This window comes from Corvus hawaiiensis, chromosome 13 (assembly GCF_020740725.1).
Source record: "Corvus hawaiiensis isolate bCorHaw1 chromosome 13, bCorHaw1.pri.cur, whole genome shotgun sequence".
In the NCBI taxonomy this organism is placed as follows: Eukaryota; Metazoa; Chordata; class Aves; order Passeriformes; family Corvidae; genus Corvus; species Corvus hawaiiensis.
Window position 1 is genome coordinate 15,498,854 of NC_063225.1, and position 17,294 is coordinate 15,516,147.

General features: G+C 39.6%; 1 protein-coding gene across 10 annotated transcripts in view; it reads right to left on the reverse strand.

Annotated features, from left to right (window-relative positions):
- TRPM1 (transient receptor potential cation channel subfamily M member 1) overlaps positions 1-17,294 on the reverse strand; it is a 91,458-nt gene that overhangs the window by 65,888 nt on the left and 8,276 nt on the right. For 4 of the 10 annotated variants that reach the window (XM_048317651.1, XM_048317648.1, XM_048317649.1 and 1 more), the window contains exon 1: positions 11,555-11,881. In XM_048317651.1, coding sequence (XP_048173608.1) covers positions 11,555-11,656 — 102 coding nt within the window. In that variant the 5' untranslated portion in view covers positions 11,657-11,881. Of the gene's footprint in view, positions 1-11,554; positions 11,882-14,498; positions 14,595-17,294 lie in introns of those variants that run through there. The other 6 variants (XM_048317654.1, XM_048317652.1, XM_048317653.1 and 3 more) reach the window with 2 other exon arrangements.

Sequence of the window (17,294 nt, forward strand, 5' to 3'; positions counted from 1 at the left end):
ACAAAAGTGTGCCTACATTTTTCCCAAGCTCGTCAGGCCATTTATCCAGTGGAGGCTTAAGGAAATAATGGGTATTCCACACAGCAGTTATCTGAATAATGCTCTAATGATAATTCTGGTTAATAACTGTATAAATAAGTATAGTTTCAGTAAAACTGAAACAATCCTGCTACAGATACCAGTGTAGCAAAATTAAAATAGCAATGTAAAAGCACTGCAGTTGGGGAAAAGGACTCATACCTGCTGCATATAGCCAACACCAAAATATAATGTGGATTTTAAATACCACTTAAGGTTAAGCCCACACAACAGTTCTAAGAAATTAGCTTTGAATGTTGTGTAACTTTGCCAGAAAGCCTGGAAATTACCTCTCCTTTTGAATGATTAGAATACATTAACCAAGGGCCTGTCAATACTCCTGGAACTGGGGTTAGGTAATTCTGATCCCTGAAAGCTTCAACTGCAAACACTCATTCAAGCTGCATCTGTTTCTCTGTATATTGCTCCAGAAGGCAACTTGAACACAGCTTCCTTATTTTGTGTACAGGAATTAAATAGGTTTGCAGCCCATTTTTCATGTCCTTTTCAACTCATGTTTTATCTAGCATTTCTGCAGCCGTAATACAGGTTGGCACAGAAATGTTTTACTAGTATATTTTCATTCTAAATTACTCAAATCTGCTTTAAAGTAACTAGTATTCTAGCTAAACAGTAAAATGCATTTGTTTTGTGTGCCTGTGCACAGAAAACAAAAGCACTTACTCATTTCAGCACTTTGAAGAGCAGTAATGAGAGTCATATTAATATGTATAAACTACTGAATATTTAATATTAGTAGAATATTTTACCTTATAAACATGACAGTTATTTAAAAATCAAAGCAATTTGAGCAAGTTAAATACCACCCCCCACATCTTCATTCCATGAAAATTTCATAGCTTCTGTTTCCTTTCAGAAAAAAAAAATCAAGGTGACAGCGAGATGATTTGCTCTAGTTCTTGATTCAGGCAGTGTTTGCTAATCAATTAGACCCATAAGATTAACAGGGCTTTGTGGGGACCAGTTCACATTATTTTCTAACAAAAGAATTTCTAAATGCTTAAGTCAAGTGCCTGAACCCACACAGCTGGCACCAGTTCAGATTTCTGGTGTCTCAAAGACATCCTCCCAAGGCTAGTATCCCAAAGGGCCTAACACAAACCTCCTCAGCAGCTAGAGGCCAGAGAGGATGGAAAATGGCACTAACAGCTTAAATGCAAGTAGTTTCAAGTAAATTCAAGTGCCCTTGTGCCTTCTTCCTAATATGTTGTCATAGAAAATAAAGGCAACAAGGCTCTCCCTTAGTACTTGAAAAAAATAACTTCAGAACATCTGAATTTGTGAAATTTAAATGAAAAACACTTAGAAATTCTACTGAGTGACACAGGTGAATGTCAGAAAGATCAGAGATTGCATTAGTGGGTTTATTTATTCCAACTACTAAAGCTTTATGAACAGCAAAATGTTAATACCATAGGATTTATTATGGGAGAGGGAAGTAATGATTAAAATTAACTAGGCCATGGACTGGAGTGGGACACTAATGACAAATGACTGGGCTAGCCATTTCCAAAAAGCCAGTTATTTCCCTTCTGCTATTTCCTGAATGAAATACACAAATTCAACAGCAATCCTGAGCTCCTGGAACACAGCCACTCCCAGGCTCTGCTCCTTGGGAGGGCTCTGAGGAGGCCTCCGTATTTCCAAAGGCCCAAATGGATCAGGATCCATAGACACTCAAGGCTAATATCCACAGAATCTGCCTCAGCTGCTCACACCCCTCAGCAGTCAAGCAGGTAAGAAGAGGCAAGAACAACAGAGAGGCTGAGCAGCAGAGATCAGGCATTCTGGGCCATGGGGGTAATCATTGCGGTTGTGTGCCTGGGGTGGGAAACCAAAACCAAAAAACGCTTTTAGATGAGATCAATGTGGTACAGAGCCTGGCTGTCCCTGGGTCCTATAAGGATCCTCCCCTTTCTGGTAAACCAAAAGGCTGGGAGAAGATCTACATGCAGCACTAGCTACCAGGAGAGCTATCATTAAAACAGAATAAAAATTAGTGTTACTTGATGTCAAGATCCTTCTGAGAAGGTGGAGGCATTTCTCTGGTAAATGAACTACGCTGAAGACAGAAGGCTGATACAACGGTTTGGGATTCTCTAGGATGAAAGACATCACTAAACAACCAGACTTACTAGTGTTAGGTAAGGCATGTCAGGTCATCTCATGTCAGTGTTTCAATGCTCAGAGCTAGTGATTTAGGAAAACACACTGACTTTTCACCTTTCTACTGCTCTGTTCAAACCTAAGCCTGACAAATACAAACAAAAAAAAGTCTAATCTGCTTCTGGGAATGAGAATAATCGGGATTTTGTAAGGACAGCTCAACGGGATTGTGAAGTGAAATCAGAACTAAATACAAAAGCATGTACAAAATTCAATAGCAAAATCAAAAGGTTCTCAACTTGGGATATTAAATATCAGGCTAAAAAAATCTTAAAACATAAAAAACTATTTTACAAAACTAATGAGGTCAATGAGTGTGACTTGCACACTTCCATACAACTTGCAGCTAAGCCGTAGAACACCTTGGTGAAGGATGCTGTGCTGACTAAAAGGCAACAATGTAATTTCACCTAAACCCCCCCAATATTACCTCTGGTCCACGCAGTCCCTATCTGAAGTATTTCTGTCTAGGAGTAAACTCTGAGGGAGAGGAACTACATCTTTACCTGTTCTACAGCACTCTCTTGACAGTGCTGTTCCAGCTCTGCGCAGCACAGATTTCTGGTCTGACCCAGCACAGCCTCACACCTGACCTCTGAATTTATTAGACACTAAACAAAAAAAACTTGTCAAGTCATGAGCAGTACACCTGATTCCCACCTGTATTTGCAATCTTCAGTTTCATGAGCAAATTCACATCTATAATTGAAAATATTTAGGGGACTCAAACTTCAGTAAAACCTAGGTAAATTATTAAGTGCTTAAGAGGTAATTTCAAAACAGCAAACCCTGGGCTCTGAGCACTGATCCAGCTAATCACATGCAGAATAAATCTTTTAAAAAACTTTGGAATTTACTCTTTACTCTTCAGTTCCAAACTGACAAAGATTTTACATTTGCAAAAATACAACATAAAAATCACCACCAATGATGTAGAACAAAGATATGTATTGCTTAATGTGAACATCACATCTTCACCTGTCAATCTCTGTAAAATACATTAAGAAACCAACATAGAAATTAATGATTGTATTGTACTAGGATGATGGTTTTAGGAATGGTCTTGGATACTAGAAACAACAGAGGATGAACCCCTGAACATTGCTCCCTTTTTTGTGAAAGACAATTTGTAATACATGACTTGTGAGAGGAAAATTGGAAGGAGGGAAGTTAAAGTCAACTAAAACCACCAGAAATAAAAAATGAAAAACATTTAAATGTCTATTCTGTTAAAAAAAATTACAGACAGTACATTTAGTAAAACATAGTAACCACTGCTTGCTTTCCACTGGTAGGAGCTTAAGCCATTCAGCTATTAATCACATGAAAGTAGATGATAAGGAATATTAATCCATACCAGCTGTTACATCTTTTACTGTGCTATTATTAGAGATTAATCTTTATAGAACAAGGCTGCCTTTTCATGTCATTTCCATGAGGACATCATACTAGCCGATACTGTTTTACAGCACATCTTCACAAAGAGATAAAGAAAGCAGGTGCTAATGATGACATGGTGAAATACATTCAACTTCATCCTCAAAATCTAAGCCATTTATGCTTAGAGGACACACTCAGTGTAATCAGTTGATTAGTTAATTTTTATTATGACTGCAAAAAATTGCTTTTATAGCTTCCTATTTACATCAAAAGAACCATGATATTCTCCTAGTGATATTGAATGTTGTCTTACAGAAAGTTCAAGGCCATGCAATTTTCTATCTTCAGTCCTGGGAATGAATCCAGTTTAAAACTTCTAACGTGATCTAGTTGATAGAGCCTTAATGAGGAACGTTTAGGAGTTTAACAGAATTTTAATGAAACAAAACCAACACTGCGAGCATAATAATGAACCATAAACCCCTGTCAGGTGAGCCAGGTTTTTGGAAGAACAATTGCTTTAATTGTTGGATACACTTCATAAGTGCATCTGCACACTCCAGAGAAACTCCTGTTGGATCACATGTTGATGGAAGGCTATTAAAATCACGAAAAGCATCACACTCCTCCAAAAAAGTAAAATTACTGGCAGAAAAGGCCAGCATTATCCATTAAAGACTATGAGATTATCATGAAAAATAAGCTTCTAATCAGTTTCTTGAGTTTTGGATAAGATACTACCAGCTGTACTAAGGAAATCAGTTGTCATAGTTACAGAAAAAAACCAAAATCTACATTCTCTACACCTGCTGTCTCCTCATTTTGTTAAATGCAAGACTCTTCTCTAATTATGTCACAATTATTCATCAGGGTTATCTGGTTTTTTACTCATCTGACGTTATATTGATGTTCCAGACTGAACGTGTGGTGGTTTTCTAGCACAGCCTAGATGGTGAGGAAGCAGCTCTTTAGTCTGAGGTGGTCTGAGTCACTGCTCTCCCACTCTCCCCTGCAATTCTCACAGTATCTGCTCAGCAGCCACTGCCCTGTCACTCTCCCCACATTTGCTCAAGTCCTTCAGAGGCTCCCTTTTCTCACTGCCCATGTTCTGCCTGGGCTAGCTCATCTGCTTCAGCTGTTGCCTCCCCAGTACTGCTGCCCCTGCCTCCAGCCTGGGCAATCTGGCATATACAGTCGCCTTTCACAGCCCCTGCTACCTGTCTTTAATCCTCTTCACCCTCCTTTTCATCTGCTGATGAACCAGCTGTTGGTTATGTAAGGCCTTCCAGTCCTTTTCCTCTCCTCACAGATAAGTACATTCAAATTTTGCTATTTCCTTTCAGCTTCAGGACACTTTACAAGACAAACTGGCTTTCTGATTCCACCCTGCTAATGCCTGTCTACAGGACTCCTCCCATCTCCAAACTGGATTAAGTGGCTAACCCTAAAATGACACTTTTGCTGCTGAATATTGATAATTTGCCTGCTAACGGCTGGCAAAAGCACAGGGCAGACAAAAGTACTGACAACACAAAAAATAACACACATACTAGGAGGTAAAACTGGGGTCCAAATGTAAGCCTTTATGCAGGTTATCTCACGGCTTACTTTTTATTTAAAAAGAGGCTTGAAGCAGGGGGGGGGTAGGGGATATGATCAGAGGAACATTAGATCAGTTTTAACCAGCTATAGCTTTTCTAACTTTTCCATTAATGTAGATCATAGAAGTTGCACTAGAGATTGGGACCCACATACAACAGAAAACTGTTTCTGTGGACAAGACACATAAAAGAAACAAAGGAAAATGAAGTTGCCCAATTTCACCACGTAGCAACAAAACAGTGAAGTTCAACTGCTGATCCAATCCACCACATCGCCCATGAAACGTCTCTTTTTCAATGCTTTCTGAGTCTTCCTTTACTCTGCCACGTATGTTTTTCATCTCATTTTAAGGACTAAATTAAAAGAATCTCAACCATTCGTAGAAGATTCTACTAATGTAGAGTCTGAAATCGAAAACCACCAGACAGGTCCTGTTCACTAAGGCAGTGGCTGATTCTTCAAACTTAGGTCTGGCAAGCAGTGAGTACCCCAATCCATATCCTTCACTGCAAGATCAACTAACCTACTATTGCTACATGAGACACGAATTAATATCACTTTCCAGAAAAATTGTTTCTTCCTTTGTTTATTCACATTTGTGTTTCCTAGGCCTCTTACAGTCACATTCTGCATGTCCTGCTACTGTAAAATGATCCACCTCAGAAGCACTCTAATATTCACTTGTTGTTCTCTGTGTTTGAAAGTCAGAGAGATTTTCAGCATTCATGAGCATTTGTTTCAGTTTGTAATAAGTATCCACCCTTGACAGATTCCTTCAACAAAATGACACTCAAAGAGAAAACTGCTCAAGGCTTTCTGCTCCCATTTTTCTTGACTCAGAGCTGCATAAGGCTTGTTTGAGTCTGTCTGTCACTGGAGAGATGCTGTAAGCAAGAACTAGCAAGAGGGTCAGCATGAACCAAGCACCTATGGCAGGTTTTTCTGTGTGAGACTAGGTGGAATTCATGTTGGGAAACAGGCAGCAAAGCACATTTGCAAAAGACACAGATGCATGCAAGTCCCACAGTTGCCAGAAGTGAATATAAACTGTTGAACAGAACAGCAGCAAATTGTTGAAAAGTAAAAACCATTATTCCATAACTCACAAGTTGACTCTGACATTCAGTCCATGCCTTCTGTACAGGACTCATGTCATGTCACGCATGTATCCAGCTGGGGGACAGGCTGCACTAGCTGTAAACTCCGGGGGTTATGCAGTATTTGCCCAGACATACAGATGTTCTATGAGATGTGCCTTGCAAGTAACAGCTACCATCAGTTTTAAGAAGTTGACAAACATTTGGGCTTAAACTAAAAAAGCTCCCACAAAACTCATGACGTTCACCTTGCTGCAAGCCATCATGACATAGCAGTCATACAGAGACAGCACTTTGGGTAGAGGTACATGTGACTTTAACAGCTACATAGTGCAAGAGGTTTTATCACTGCTTCCATCCTTCTATCCTATCTTGAGCAGCAAGCTTCCATGCCTTTATGGTAGCCTTTCTTTCATATTACGGATCAGATATTACACACTCTATGCACACACCATCTTCTTCTGTTGGATGCCTGCAATGCACTGACTTGTAGGGACAGGGTTTACTGCAATGCCATGTGCCTGACTATGCTTGATGAGTCATTCCTGCAGAATAGCGACTTGGGTCCTTAGGAACAATTCCTGACAACAGAGAGATTCCTAAAAGCCATACCTTAACACTGTCTGTCTTGAGAAGAAACAGAATGTCAAGAAAAAGGTCATGGACGTGCCACAGAGGTAACCTTTTGGTTCTACATTTCAAATTGGACAAATCCTCTCCTATACCGATATTCTTCCTTTGGATGGTATGTCACAGCAAAACAAAACTCACTTGGCCAATTGTGCACCCTGCTTAGGGCATTAAAGGATTTATTTCCAATTCCTATTCAGATCAGCTGGTGCTGTCTAACACATACTCTATTAGACATTCTTCACAATGCTCTTATCCAGGCTGTTGAAGGACAGTGTGATACCCAATCAACACTAAAGCGCCTTGATGGTTCAGTGATTGATTCACTTCCCTTGCCTTGATTCAGCAGGGCAGGGAAGTGACAGAGGCTGCAGAATGCTCTCTGTAGAAAAGATCTCTCAAAACTGGATGAAGTTATACCCAAATACAATGTATTTCAGTTTCTCTTAAAAACACAGCTACTCTGATAGAGATTATTCCAATCTGACACTCCCTTCTGCCATTACACAGAGGAGCACAGGCTGTGTTGCTGTGTCTCACTTTGCGAGCATGTACCAGAGCACAGGCTGCTAAGTACAGTCTTTGTTCATTTGAGATGGGGCAACTGATAACCTGCTGGCCTGTTCTTCAGACATGAAATAGTCTGCTTCTATTTCCTTTTATAGCCATGAAAGTCTACCTGTTATAACAGTTTAATTATTGCCCTGTTATTTTTTTAGAGCACTAAAGAAGATATAGAACCTGCTCTGATGTACTCAGAAATGAATTTTATTACGTCCAAGTTATTTTCTCATATCACTCAACTGACTCCCCAAAATGTAAAAAACACAGCACTTTTATCTTCTGAGCCACTGAGACATTGACTAAAATACTGGCACATGTCTTAATCACAGCAGAAATTTGGGGGGAAAAATTTGAAACTCTCAAAAGGAATGAGTATGAAAACTATTTCACTGCTACCAAAAGAACTATTTAACCATAACTGCAATATTAACCAGTTGCAGAAAACTTCCAAACATACCTATGACCATCATAAACCTAAAACATCAAAAGGTATGCAATTTGAAGGAAATCACAGCTGCTTGACAAATAGTTTAGAAGCAGAAAGTGAATTAGTCTTGTTAGTCTTTCTTTTTCCTATTTGAAGTTTAGTATTATGATAAGAAAGCACACAAAACATACAATTTAAGATTAACAACTGCAACTCACTTAAGGGATTTCATACCAATTTTCAAGCTTCATTAACAAATGGTAAGACAGATCAAAGCAGTGACTTAAAGAGAAGACAAAATTGGTTTTCTGCCTAGAAGCTACATTCTCTCTGATCTAAGAGAATGTACTCACCACTGGTTTGTCTGGTCACTTACAAAACATAGGATAAGTTATTTGCCTTAGTCTGAAGGTCTAATAATCTTTTCTCCTTTGTAATCCATGGAAGTTTTTCCAATAAACCACTGGGTAATACTGTATTACCTTAAAAAAATTACAGAGATCCATTATACTTTCTATAGTAGTGCTGTTGGGATTTTTGAAGTTGTCTACTACATTTAGATAAAATAGTCTAAATTTTTTGTAAGGCATTACTGTAATTTCTTGTATCACATTTGATAGCCAGGAAGGAGACAGTAATAAAATACATTAGCAGCTGTATAAAAGCTTAAATCTGAGCATCTGGAAGGCTTGTACTGAATATACTCTTATACAGATAATCGCAGAGAATTTACAAGCATGGAAGAATTATCGGCAAAGAGAAATAAATGCAGAGTAGAGCTGTTCCAATAAAATGATTTTCTCTTCAGAGGAACAGAAAATGAGTCATAGTAGGTACATTTTAAAGACATTTAGATCAAGTCAATGGAGACAGCAAGCAGAGATGAAAGCATTGTTTAGTACTAGAAAAATAATTTGAAGTAATTCCCATTAGCAGGAACGACAGACCAGTGATGTGCATCCAGATAAGTTGCTTCTTTTGTTAATAAACAGAGATGTTTACAAGACACAAAACCAAAACACAGACACACTAGGACATCCTGGGTCTCACATTTCATTTAGAGCACTCTCTGTTGAGGGAAAGAACTACACCTTTAATTGCACAGCAAGTAGCAACAGGTGGTTTTGTAAAACTGCTCAGGAAATAAAATTTTATCTTCCTCTACAGCACTGCTGTCAAAATCAGGGGACTACACAGGAAAACTAAGCAGAGTAAAGAGCTGAGCAGGACACATTTTAAGTAGTCTTGGTATCCAGCATTACTGCAGTAAAAACTGGAAGTTAAAATCACGGGCCAGGACCACACACTGTTACACATTCCTCAGGAAAAAGCAAGAGTGAGAGTGGCAAAAGGGAAAAAGATTAGAGTAGTAGGTGAAATTTTCATTATAAACCTCAATGCTTGGCTACATCACATGGCTTTAACCGTTTCCTGCATAGGTTTTCCAGACATATCCCGAAACACTACACCCCTACAAGGGACACACATTCAAGACCAGTTTCAATTCCTGTTTTCAGCTGTATCATTAGCAAAAATTACCAGTCAATACGAAACACTCTCAAGCACAAGAATGCCCAGTTTCCTGCCTTGAGAAGTCCTGACTTCCAGAGACGAGCACTTCACCTGCCTGGATGATGACAGCGTGCTACTGACCTCAGAGAGCCAACCCACATAATTTGTGGCAGAAGTAACACTCCCAGCCTATTACACAAGCACAAAAATCTAGTTTTCTAATCAACTCTAATAACTATTTTCATGAAAGGTAAAGTTTCTGTTACTGAAATGAACATTAAAGCAAATAAACACCAAAAGGATTACGAAGACTAAAACAAGCAAGCCATGAAAGGAATTTTCAGCTTTTGAAAGACAACATTTTCTTATAGTAAGAAGTCAAGGAAAATAAAATCTGCACTGTGCTCCTTCTACCTTCACTTAACTAGTCTTATGGGATTAGTGGGACAAAATTAAGCCATTTTTGCCTGGGCATTTTACTCTGACTTTATTCCATTCAAGAAGTAAAATGCCGTATGTTTTGCAGTATCAAAGCAGGCTTGGGGACATTTTGAAGGGGAAATCCTTTTCAACTTCCTTTATCATTATTTCTTTGTATTATTCAATAAATAAAGTTAATACTACCAGCCTATGAAGCTGGAAGTCATCTGAGTGACAAAGCAAGCAAAACACAGTTGTTCATGAAATGCAAGATTCTTGGAGGACAGCCTGGTTTGTCACGAGGTACCCAGGAAACAACTGTGCAAGTAATGGGCAAAGTTACCCAAGTATTAGCTGGCATTTCATTTTGCCACTTTGCTTTACAACCATCAGAGGAGGAAAAACTGAACCCACCGCAAACACCTTCTGTTTTGATTCCAAATGTTTAGCCTTGGCCCTCGTGCCAAGGAAATTACAGCTGAAGCGTTCTTTTTTTTCATCTAGCACTCAGTGTAATTGGGCCTGTAATACAGGTATTACACGCAGCCTGACAATCTCTAGCAGAGAAAAGGGCCAGGGTCCACAGTCAGTACCTAAAAACCATCACTGTAAATCACTTTATACTAAGATGATGCTTGGAATTCCCCTGGTGATGGTCCATGACCATCAGTCTCTGCTGAAGCAGTCCCTCAAACCTAGACATATTCTCTCTTGCAATCACAGATGACTACGACCAATATTGCACAATGTATAGAACAATCTTCTTAAAGAAGGAAACATTTTAATGCATACTTAGTTGCCGTTGTGACATTTTTCTTCAGTTTATATATTCCTTGAAACTTCCTTTCACCCCTTTAGTTAGAATCTGACCATAACAGTGATGACAATCACCAGAAATTAGAAGTAAAAGGGTTGCAGAGGTCTGAAGAGTAGACAAAAACTATTTCTCATTATTTGAATAAAATCAGTTTGAAAAAGGCCAGTTGAGCTGGAATTTAAGTAATCCTGAGCTGAAGTTAAGTCTGTATTTTTTGTAAAAGAATCTATCAATCTATGGACAAAATACGTACATAAATTCCCTTAACAGCTTGAAAACAGTTAAAAAACGAATTCTTACTATTCATTTACTACATGCAAGCTTATGATAACAACAGTGAGCTCATACATTATAAAGCAATCACTCATGTCTTCATTCTCATGCCTTGCTTTTTCATTCATAACCTACACCACAAATACTCTAATCACAGACTGTATTTCCCATAGAATCTGTCATCTGTAGTTCAGTGAATCACATCAAAATCTGGTATACATCCCACCAGTCTTCACATTTACTGCATCTATATTGGTGACGAACACTATCAATAGGCATCAAAATGTGTCTTTGAGTATGGACAGGAATAACTACAGGCTAGCCCTGTACACTGACATTTAACCCAAAGATCCTTAAGACAGGAACTTGTGAAAGGACTCCTGTAACACGGATAAGATTCACTGTTAGAACCAGTGCAATGAACATGACTGATACCTCGGAGACATAAACAAGCACAAAAGGAATAGTTTTCATTTATAACAGTACCAGCTGTTAAAAGCAAGAGGGCCAAACAGTGCCTCTAGCTGTTTCCCTGTGGCTGTACTATTTGGGTAATTGCAGACTTACCCTCTGTGATCCAGATGCTGAGCCTTTAAATGAAGTGCGTTTGAAGGAGCCACTCATCCTCCGTAAGGAACCTGTGAGCTTTCCTTTCTTAATCCCCTCCATAACGGAACTAGTACGCCAGCATCAAAGAAAACCCTGATTTCAGACATGTAGTCTGAGCAGGTTTTTTCCTGAAGCCAACAACTCTTAAGTTACAGCTTAAATATAAGGTGAGACAAATGCACAGAACCAAATCAAAGTCAAATGATGAGACTCCTGTTCCAATATCCACCGTGTCACAAGTGTTACCAGAAGCCAGCCAAGCAGAAAAACAAGGCAATACACCACGAGCAACTGCTGGCCCCCTCCCTCTTCTCTACTGACTCTATAATCAGGCTTAATGCACACAGCTTCTGCAAGCTATGGTTTTTAATGGACAGAGATTTAATAAATGGTGATTGAAGGTAAATCTACTTTAGAAGCAGCAGCCTGAAAGGTTTTTATTTGTGCAAAGCACAGGGCAGTCAGATGGAAATTGTTTTGGTATCAGTAGAAAAGCACATGAAAAGAGCAGATGGTCCTCAGCAGACCATGGGTTAGAGGCCTGGTGGGGCCCTAAAGGATAACTGCTGATGGCAAGTGTGCCTACACCAGGCCCCGGGATGAGAGTGACAAGGTTTTAAAAACAAACAACCCATAAGATCACCAGTTAGATTCTAGTTAATTAGGGAATGAGGGTAGATAAGGTGTGGTGTGCATTATCTTCACGAATTCTCACTAATATCTCAATGCATCTGTTCTGTACTATTCTGCCTAAGTATGCAGAGTGAGAGCAAAAGGAGGTAGGTGGGAGAGGATAAAAAAAGAAATGAGGAAGAGACAAGGTTCTTTAAAAGAACAATGAAGTAATTATTGACTAGGAAATACCTAGTTGGCTCCAGAAGACACCAGCCAGGAATTTGTTCGAAAGTCTCGTTTAGAAAAAGAAAATGGATGAGCGCACTGAGAAAACAGAGACCTATTTCAGAAAAATACACAGGCAGGGCTGATTTGTAACCCTGAGGTTAAGTCAGAAGCACCACTAATTTCCAGGATTTAGTTATAGAGTCATACTTTCTATTTATTGTCTTTTTTAAGGTTCATCCCTTTGTCCCTCAATAAGACTGGCAGAGGTCCCTGCTTGCAGCTGATTAGAGGAGGCACAAAAAACTGTACTGAAAACCTAAAACAAAACATGGAAGAGACTGATACACAGAGATGCACCAAATTTGTTGTTTTGGTCAACATAGAACAAAAATAGGGGCATACTCTTCAGAAAGCAGAGATTTACAAAACAAATCTGTTCTTCAAAACACAGCGTAGAACTTGAGTAAGGAATCAACTCGGTCCCTTTGGATCTGTGATTTTAAGATGTCTGAGCTCCCTATAACTGTTCTTGGTGTATTTTAAGGACCACTCTGGATTTTTACAAGTCATCAGTACCAAAGGGATGTATGCATTCAAGAGCCAGACAAAAGCAATCAGTGCAACAGAAGCTGCTGACTACTAACCCCAGCTGAAAAATCAGGCAACTAAGCTGATGTGCTTGCCCCCACTGTGTTTATATAACGCTTCATGGGCCATTTCCACTAGACTGGGAAACAGAAACACACACCATGCTGGCACTTTCAACAGCTCTGTGACTGAGAAGCACAAGTTTAATAGACTTTCCAAAAGAGCTTGTGGTTTTAGGAGTGTAGTCTCACATTAGGAAGCCTTTTAAAACAAATGTTATTATGAAGGTTCCTGTCTCATGTTGGAGTTTTCTGCTTCATCAGCTGAGCTGATTCAATGGTTTGTGTGGCCTGGATCAGATCTGTGTTAACCACGTGGTTGAAATCAGCACAGGGGGAGGAAAGCACAGTAATCTCTTGCCACAGGATATTGTTGGACAATGAATAAATATTTGGCACAGTACGGAAGTGAAAGACCCTTAAACTAGTTCTGAAATGGAACAATCCATGACATGAAATGACACATCTGTCCATCATCCTCCATGTTTTGTACTGAAATCAAACTGGTCGACCTCTGATTATGAAAAAAACAGGAGCATACACCCCCATAAAGGAACAAGCAGAGTGCAGGCACACTATCTGCAAGATCACTATCAAGGTCCTTGGCAGCCTGCTCTCTGGGAAAGGCAGGATACATGCATTTCAAAGTACACAGAAGTAACATATTAAGACGTAAGTAGTTGTACATCTTATTGATACCACACCATGGGAATTTAACATTTGCAGTCATGAGCAGATCCATGTCCCAAAGGCCCTATTACAACGTGTTTTAAAAAAGTGAATAGTTTGGTTAGAGACAACTGTAGTTGTTTCAGCCTATAGAAAAAAAAAACCAAACATTGCTCTTGCTGTTCATAGAGCTGTATTCTATGACATCACATCAGAGATGTTTGATGTTAGTTTAAAACAAAAAGCAATAGATTTAAAGCTTTGATCTGTAGTCCATCACATCAGCTAAAATGTTTCTACTCACCCTGGTAGTCAAACTAAATATGGAAAGCAGCAGTTCATAATCCAATGAACTTTATTTACACTGACAGGAAGGGGTAAGATAGGCTTAGACCTGTGTAAAGACCTACATGTACAAGACATGCAGAATTAGGCCTTCCTTCACTTTGCATTTAATATGAGTAGTAAACTAACACAAGTTTCTTTCATAGGCAATGGATTATAGAACAAAAACTTAAAGCACTTTTTTAAAATGGGATGTCTTAAAAGAATGTTTTCTGTAAAAAAAGCATGCTGGTTTGATGTCCTTTGACATTTGTGACACAATACGAAAATTTCAAGAATCATGTGTTTAACTGAAAAACCAGCCTAGGGTCCATTATGCACTTAACAGTTCTTGACTCTTTATTGTGCCTCCCCGAAACAAAGCACAGACAGAATATTGCTCAGTGCTGGTTACCTACCATGAGAATGAGCACTCTGGAGGTCACTGGGGACTGCTGGGTGAAGAGGCAACTTCTTCCACAAACTACATATCCTCAAAGCACTGCTGCAGCGACCTAGGCAAGAGCATACTTGGATTAAAAATGTAACAGTTTACACAAAAACTCAGCAAGTGACTGGCAGGTAACAGCTAGAGAAAAGAAGTTCCATGTAGTCAATTCTATACCTAAACTCAGAGGAAGACTGTGGGCCACTTTGTGGTACTTTTACTTCAGCATTGTCTGTTTCTGCATTCTAGAGCCTTTCTTACCTACCAACTGTGCGCCCCCTCTCTTTCTCTTGCAAGGGAAACAGTAAATTTAAAGGAAAATTAAAACAGATCATGAGATGTGGACAGAAAAGATAAACAAATAACCTCTGTGCCAGTGAGCCTGTAAACTGGTGCCCATGTGAGCACTCTCACATATTAGAAATAATCTGCACTGATCATATGAATAACAAACCCCATGTTAGTAAATAACAATATACCAGTAATCTTATATATCAATAACCTGCCGAGGGAGTAGAAACGCACCAGGTCACACTGTCACCTCATCCTTGGAGGTGATCAACCATCAGCTTCTGTATATTTGTAGAATCATAGAAAAAAATAAGTTGGAGCTACTTGTGAAGCTCACCTAGTCTGACCTCTCATTCAAGGAAGAGACAACCTAAAAGTTTGATCAAGTGGTCAAGGGCTTTGCCCAGCCGAATGCTGAAAACCTCCAAGGACAATGTTTCCAGTCCTCTAGGTAAGCTGTTACAGTACTCCACCATTCCCCACTGTGAGGATTTCTTCATTATGTCCCTGTGGAATTTCCCTTGCTGCAGTATTTCTTCCTTCTGCACTTAAGAGAAGAATCTGGCTCCATCTTTCCTGTAACACTCCTTTACCTAGTAGAAGACTACAACTTAATTCTTCCTTAGCCCCCTTCTCCCCAGGCTGAACAAGCTCTTCCAGCCTATCTTTACATTTGGGCCTTCCATACCCCAACCACCCTCATCCCAAGGACCCCTAAAAAGATATTCATCAATCCTGTAGTAAGGGGCTCCCAAAATAAAGACAGTGCTCCAGATGCAAACTCTTGAGTGCCAATCAGAGGGAACAAACATTTCCCTCTCACTAATACAGCTTTCAACACTGCAAGGGCACTCTGCTGACTCACCTTCAATTTGCTGTTCCCTGGGATTCCAGGTCCTACTAACACAGGGGCTTTGCACTTGCCTTAGTAAAATTTTATGAAGTTTGTGTTGGTCAATTCCTCCAGCTCATTAGAGAAACAGCCTCCAGCTGTGTTCCCGTCAGTATAGCTGCAAATTTCCTACAAGTGTACTCTAGCCCATTTTCCAGGGTATCAAAGATGTTACACCACATAGGCCCATTCTTTATCACATTTTAGCTACAAAGATGCATTCAAACTGAAAATTAAAAACAAAAACCACTGTATTCCTCTTAGCAGTTTAGAGTGCTGAACTGAAGCACACACAGAGTCAAAATTTGTGATAGAGGGTGTTCCTTAGATCCTACTTTATTATAGCATCCTCAGAGACATCAGAAGAACAGTTTTACAGCAGGCAGAAGCCCACTGAACAGCAGGCTGAGCCAGCTGACAACTTCTTGCATAGACAGGGCTAGCTGCCAGCTGTTTAACCATTTGCCATTGGTTACATGATCACTGGTACTAACATTGGAGCAGCTCTGGTTGGATGATCTTCATTTGACCACCGAACACCACGGTGAGTTCTCTTGGAGCTCTGTGGCTCCTTTTCCCTTCCTGAGTGCATTAAAGCTTGTATAGGTAGCACACAGCAATTTAAAGCACAATCAGCTTCCATCTCGATGAGTAGGTGTTACATTGGAAATGAAGACCTCGCATCACAGAAAATGGCGTCAGGAGAGCATTTTTACAGGAAAGTTTGTCCAGCACTGAACTTTTGACATTCCTGTGTTTTCAAACAGTATCACAAGAAGCTCTAGCTTCTATTAGCAGAGACTTCATCTCTGATTAATAAAACTGAGTTAATCGGTTTCTTTCCTTGGTTTGAAATTACCTGGGATGGAAAAAATAGCAATACAAGAAAATGATGGCTGAGGACAGCACAAAACGTTATGTGCATTCATCTGTCCCTGCCCATAAGTGTATTATACTTAGATTACACTGCCTAGAACTTGGTAGCTATTTCTGCAGCACTTTCCATCTTAACAGTCAAGTGACTCGAACATTAAAAACCTGAACTTCAGCACCCTTGGGAAGGAAAGAAGCGCTCTCCTTTCTAACAAATAAGAGAACGGCTGAGATCTGTGTCACATACAAAGCATGAACCTCCAGGCGTGACAAACACTTTTGTTTCCTTTTAGTTGGGTTCTGGTTTCCTCCTCTCTGCCCCCAGTCTGATGGCAGGGCTGATTTCCAAGAGAAAACCAGCCACAGCTCCCAGCTTGTCTGGGCTGCACATTTTCTCATCCATTAATTGCTTATGGACTGGCAGCAGTGGATACGCACCATGCGTCAGGAAGTCATTAGACAATACCTTCCATGGAAAGAATAACAGACCTATACTTCACACATCAATATAATTTTCTGCTTGTGCTCTCTTTTTCTTTTTTTTCCCCCTATAAATGTTACCCAGACTAATAACACAAATCGAACATAATTTTACAGATAAGGAACAGTATAATTGGTTACAGGCTCCAATATTGATAAGACACTCACTAATTTTGGTTGCTTAAGCTCAGACAGTTCCTGACCTAATTCTGAAAAATGCTGAAGAAGCAA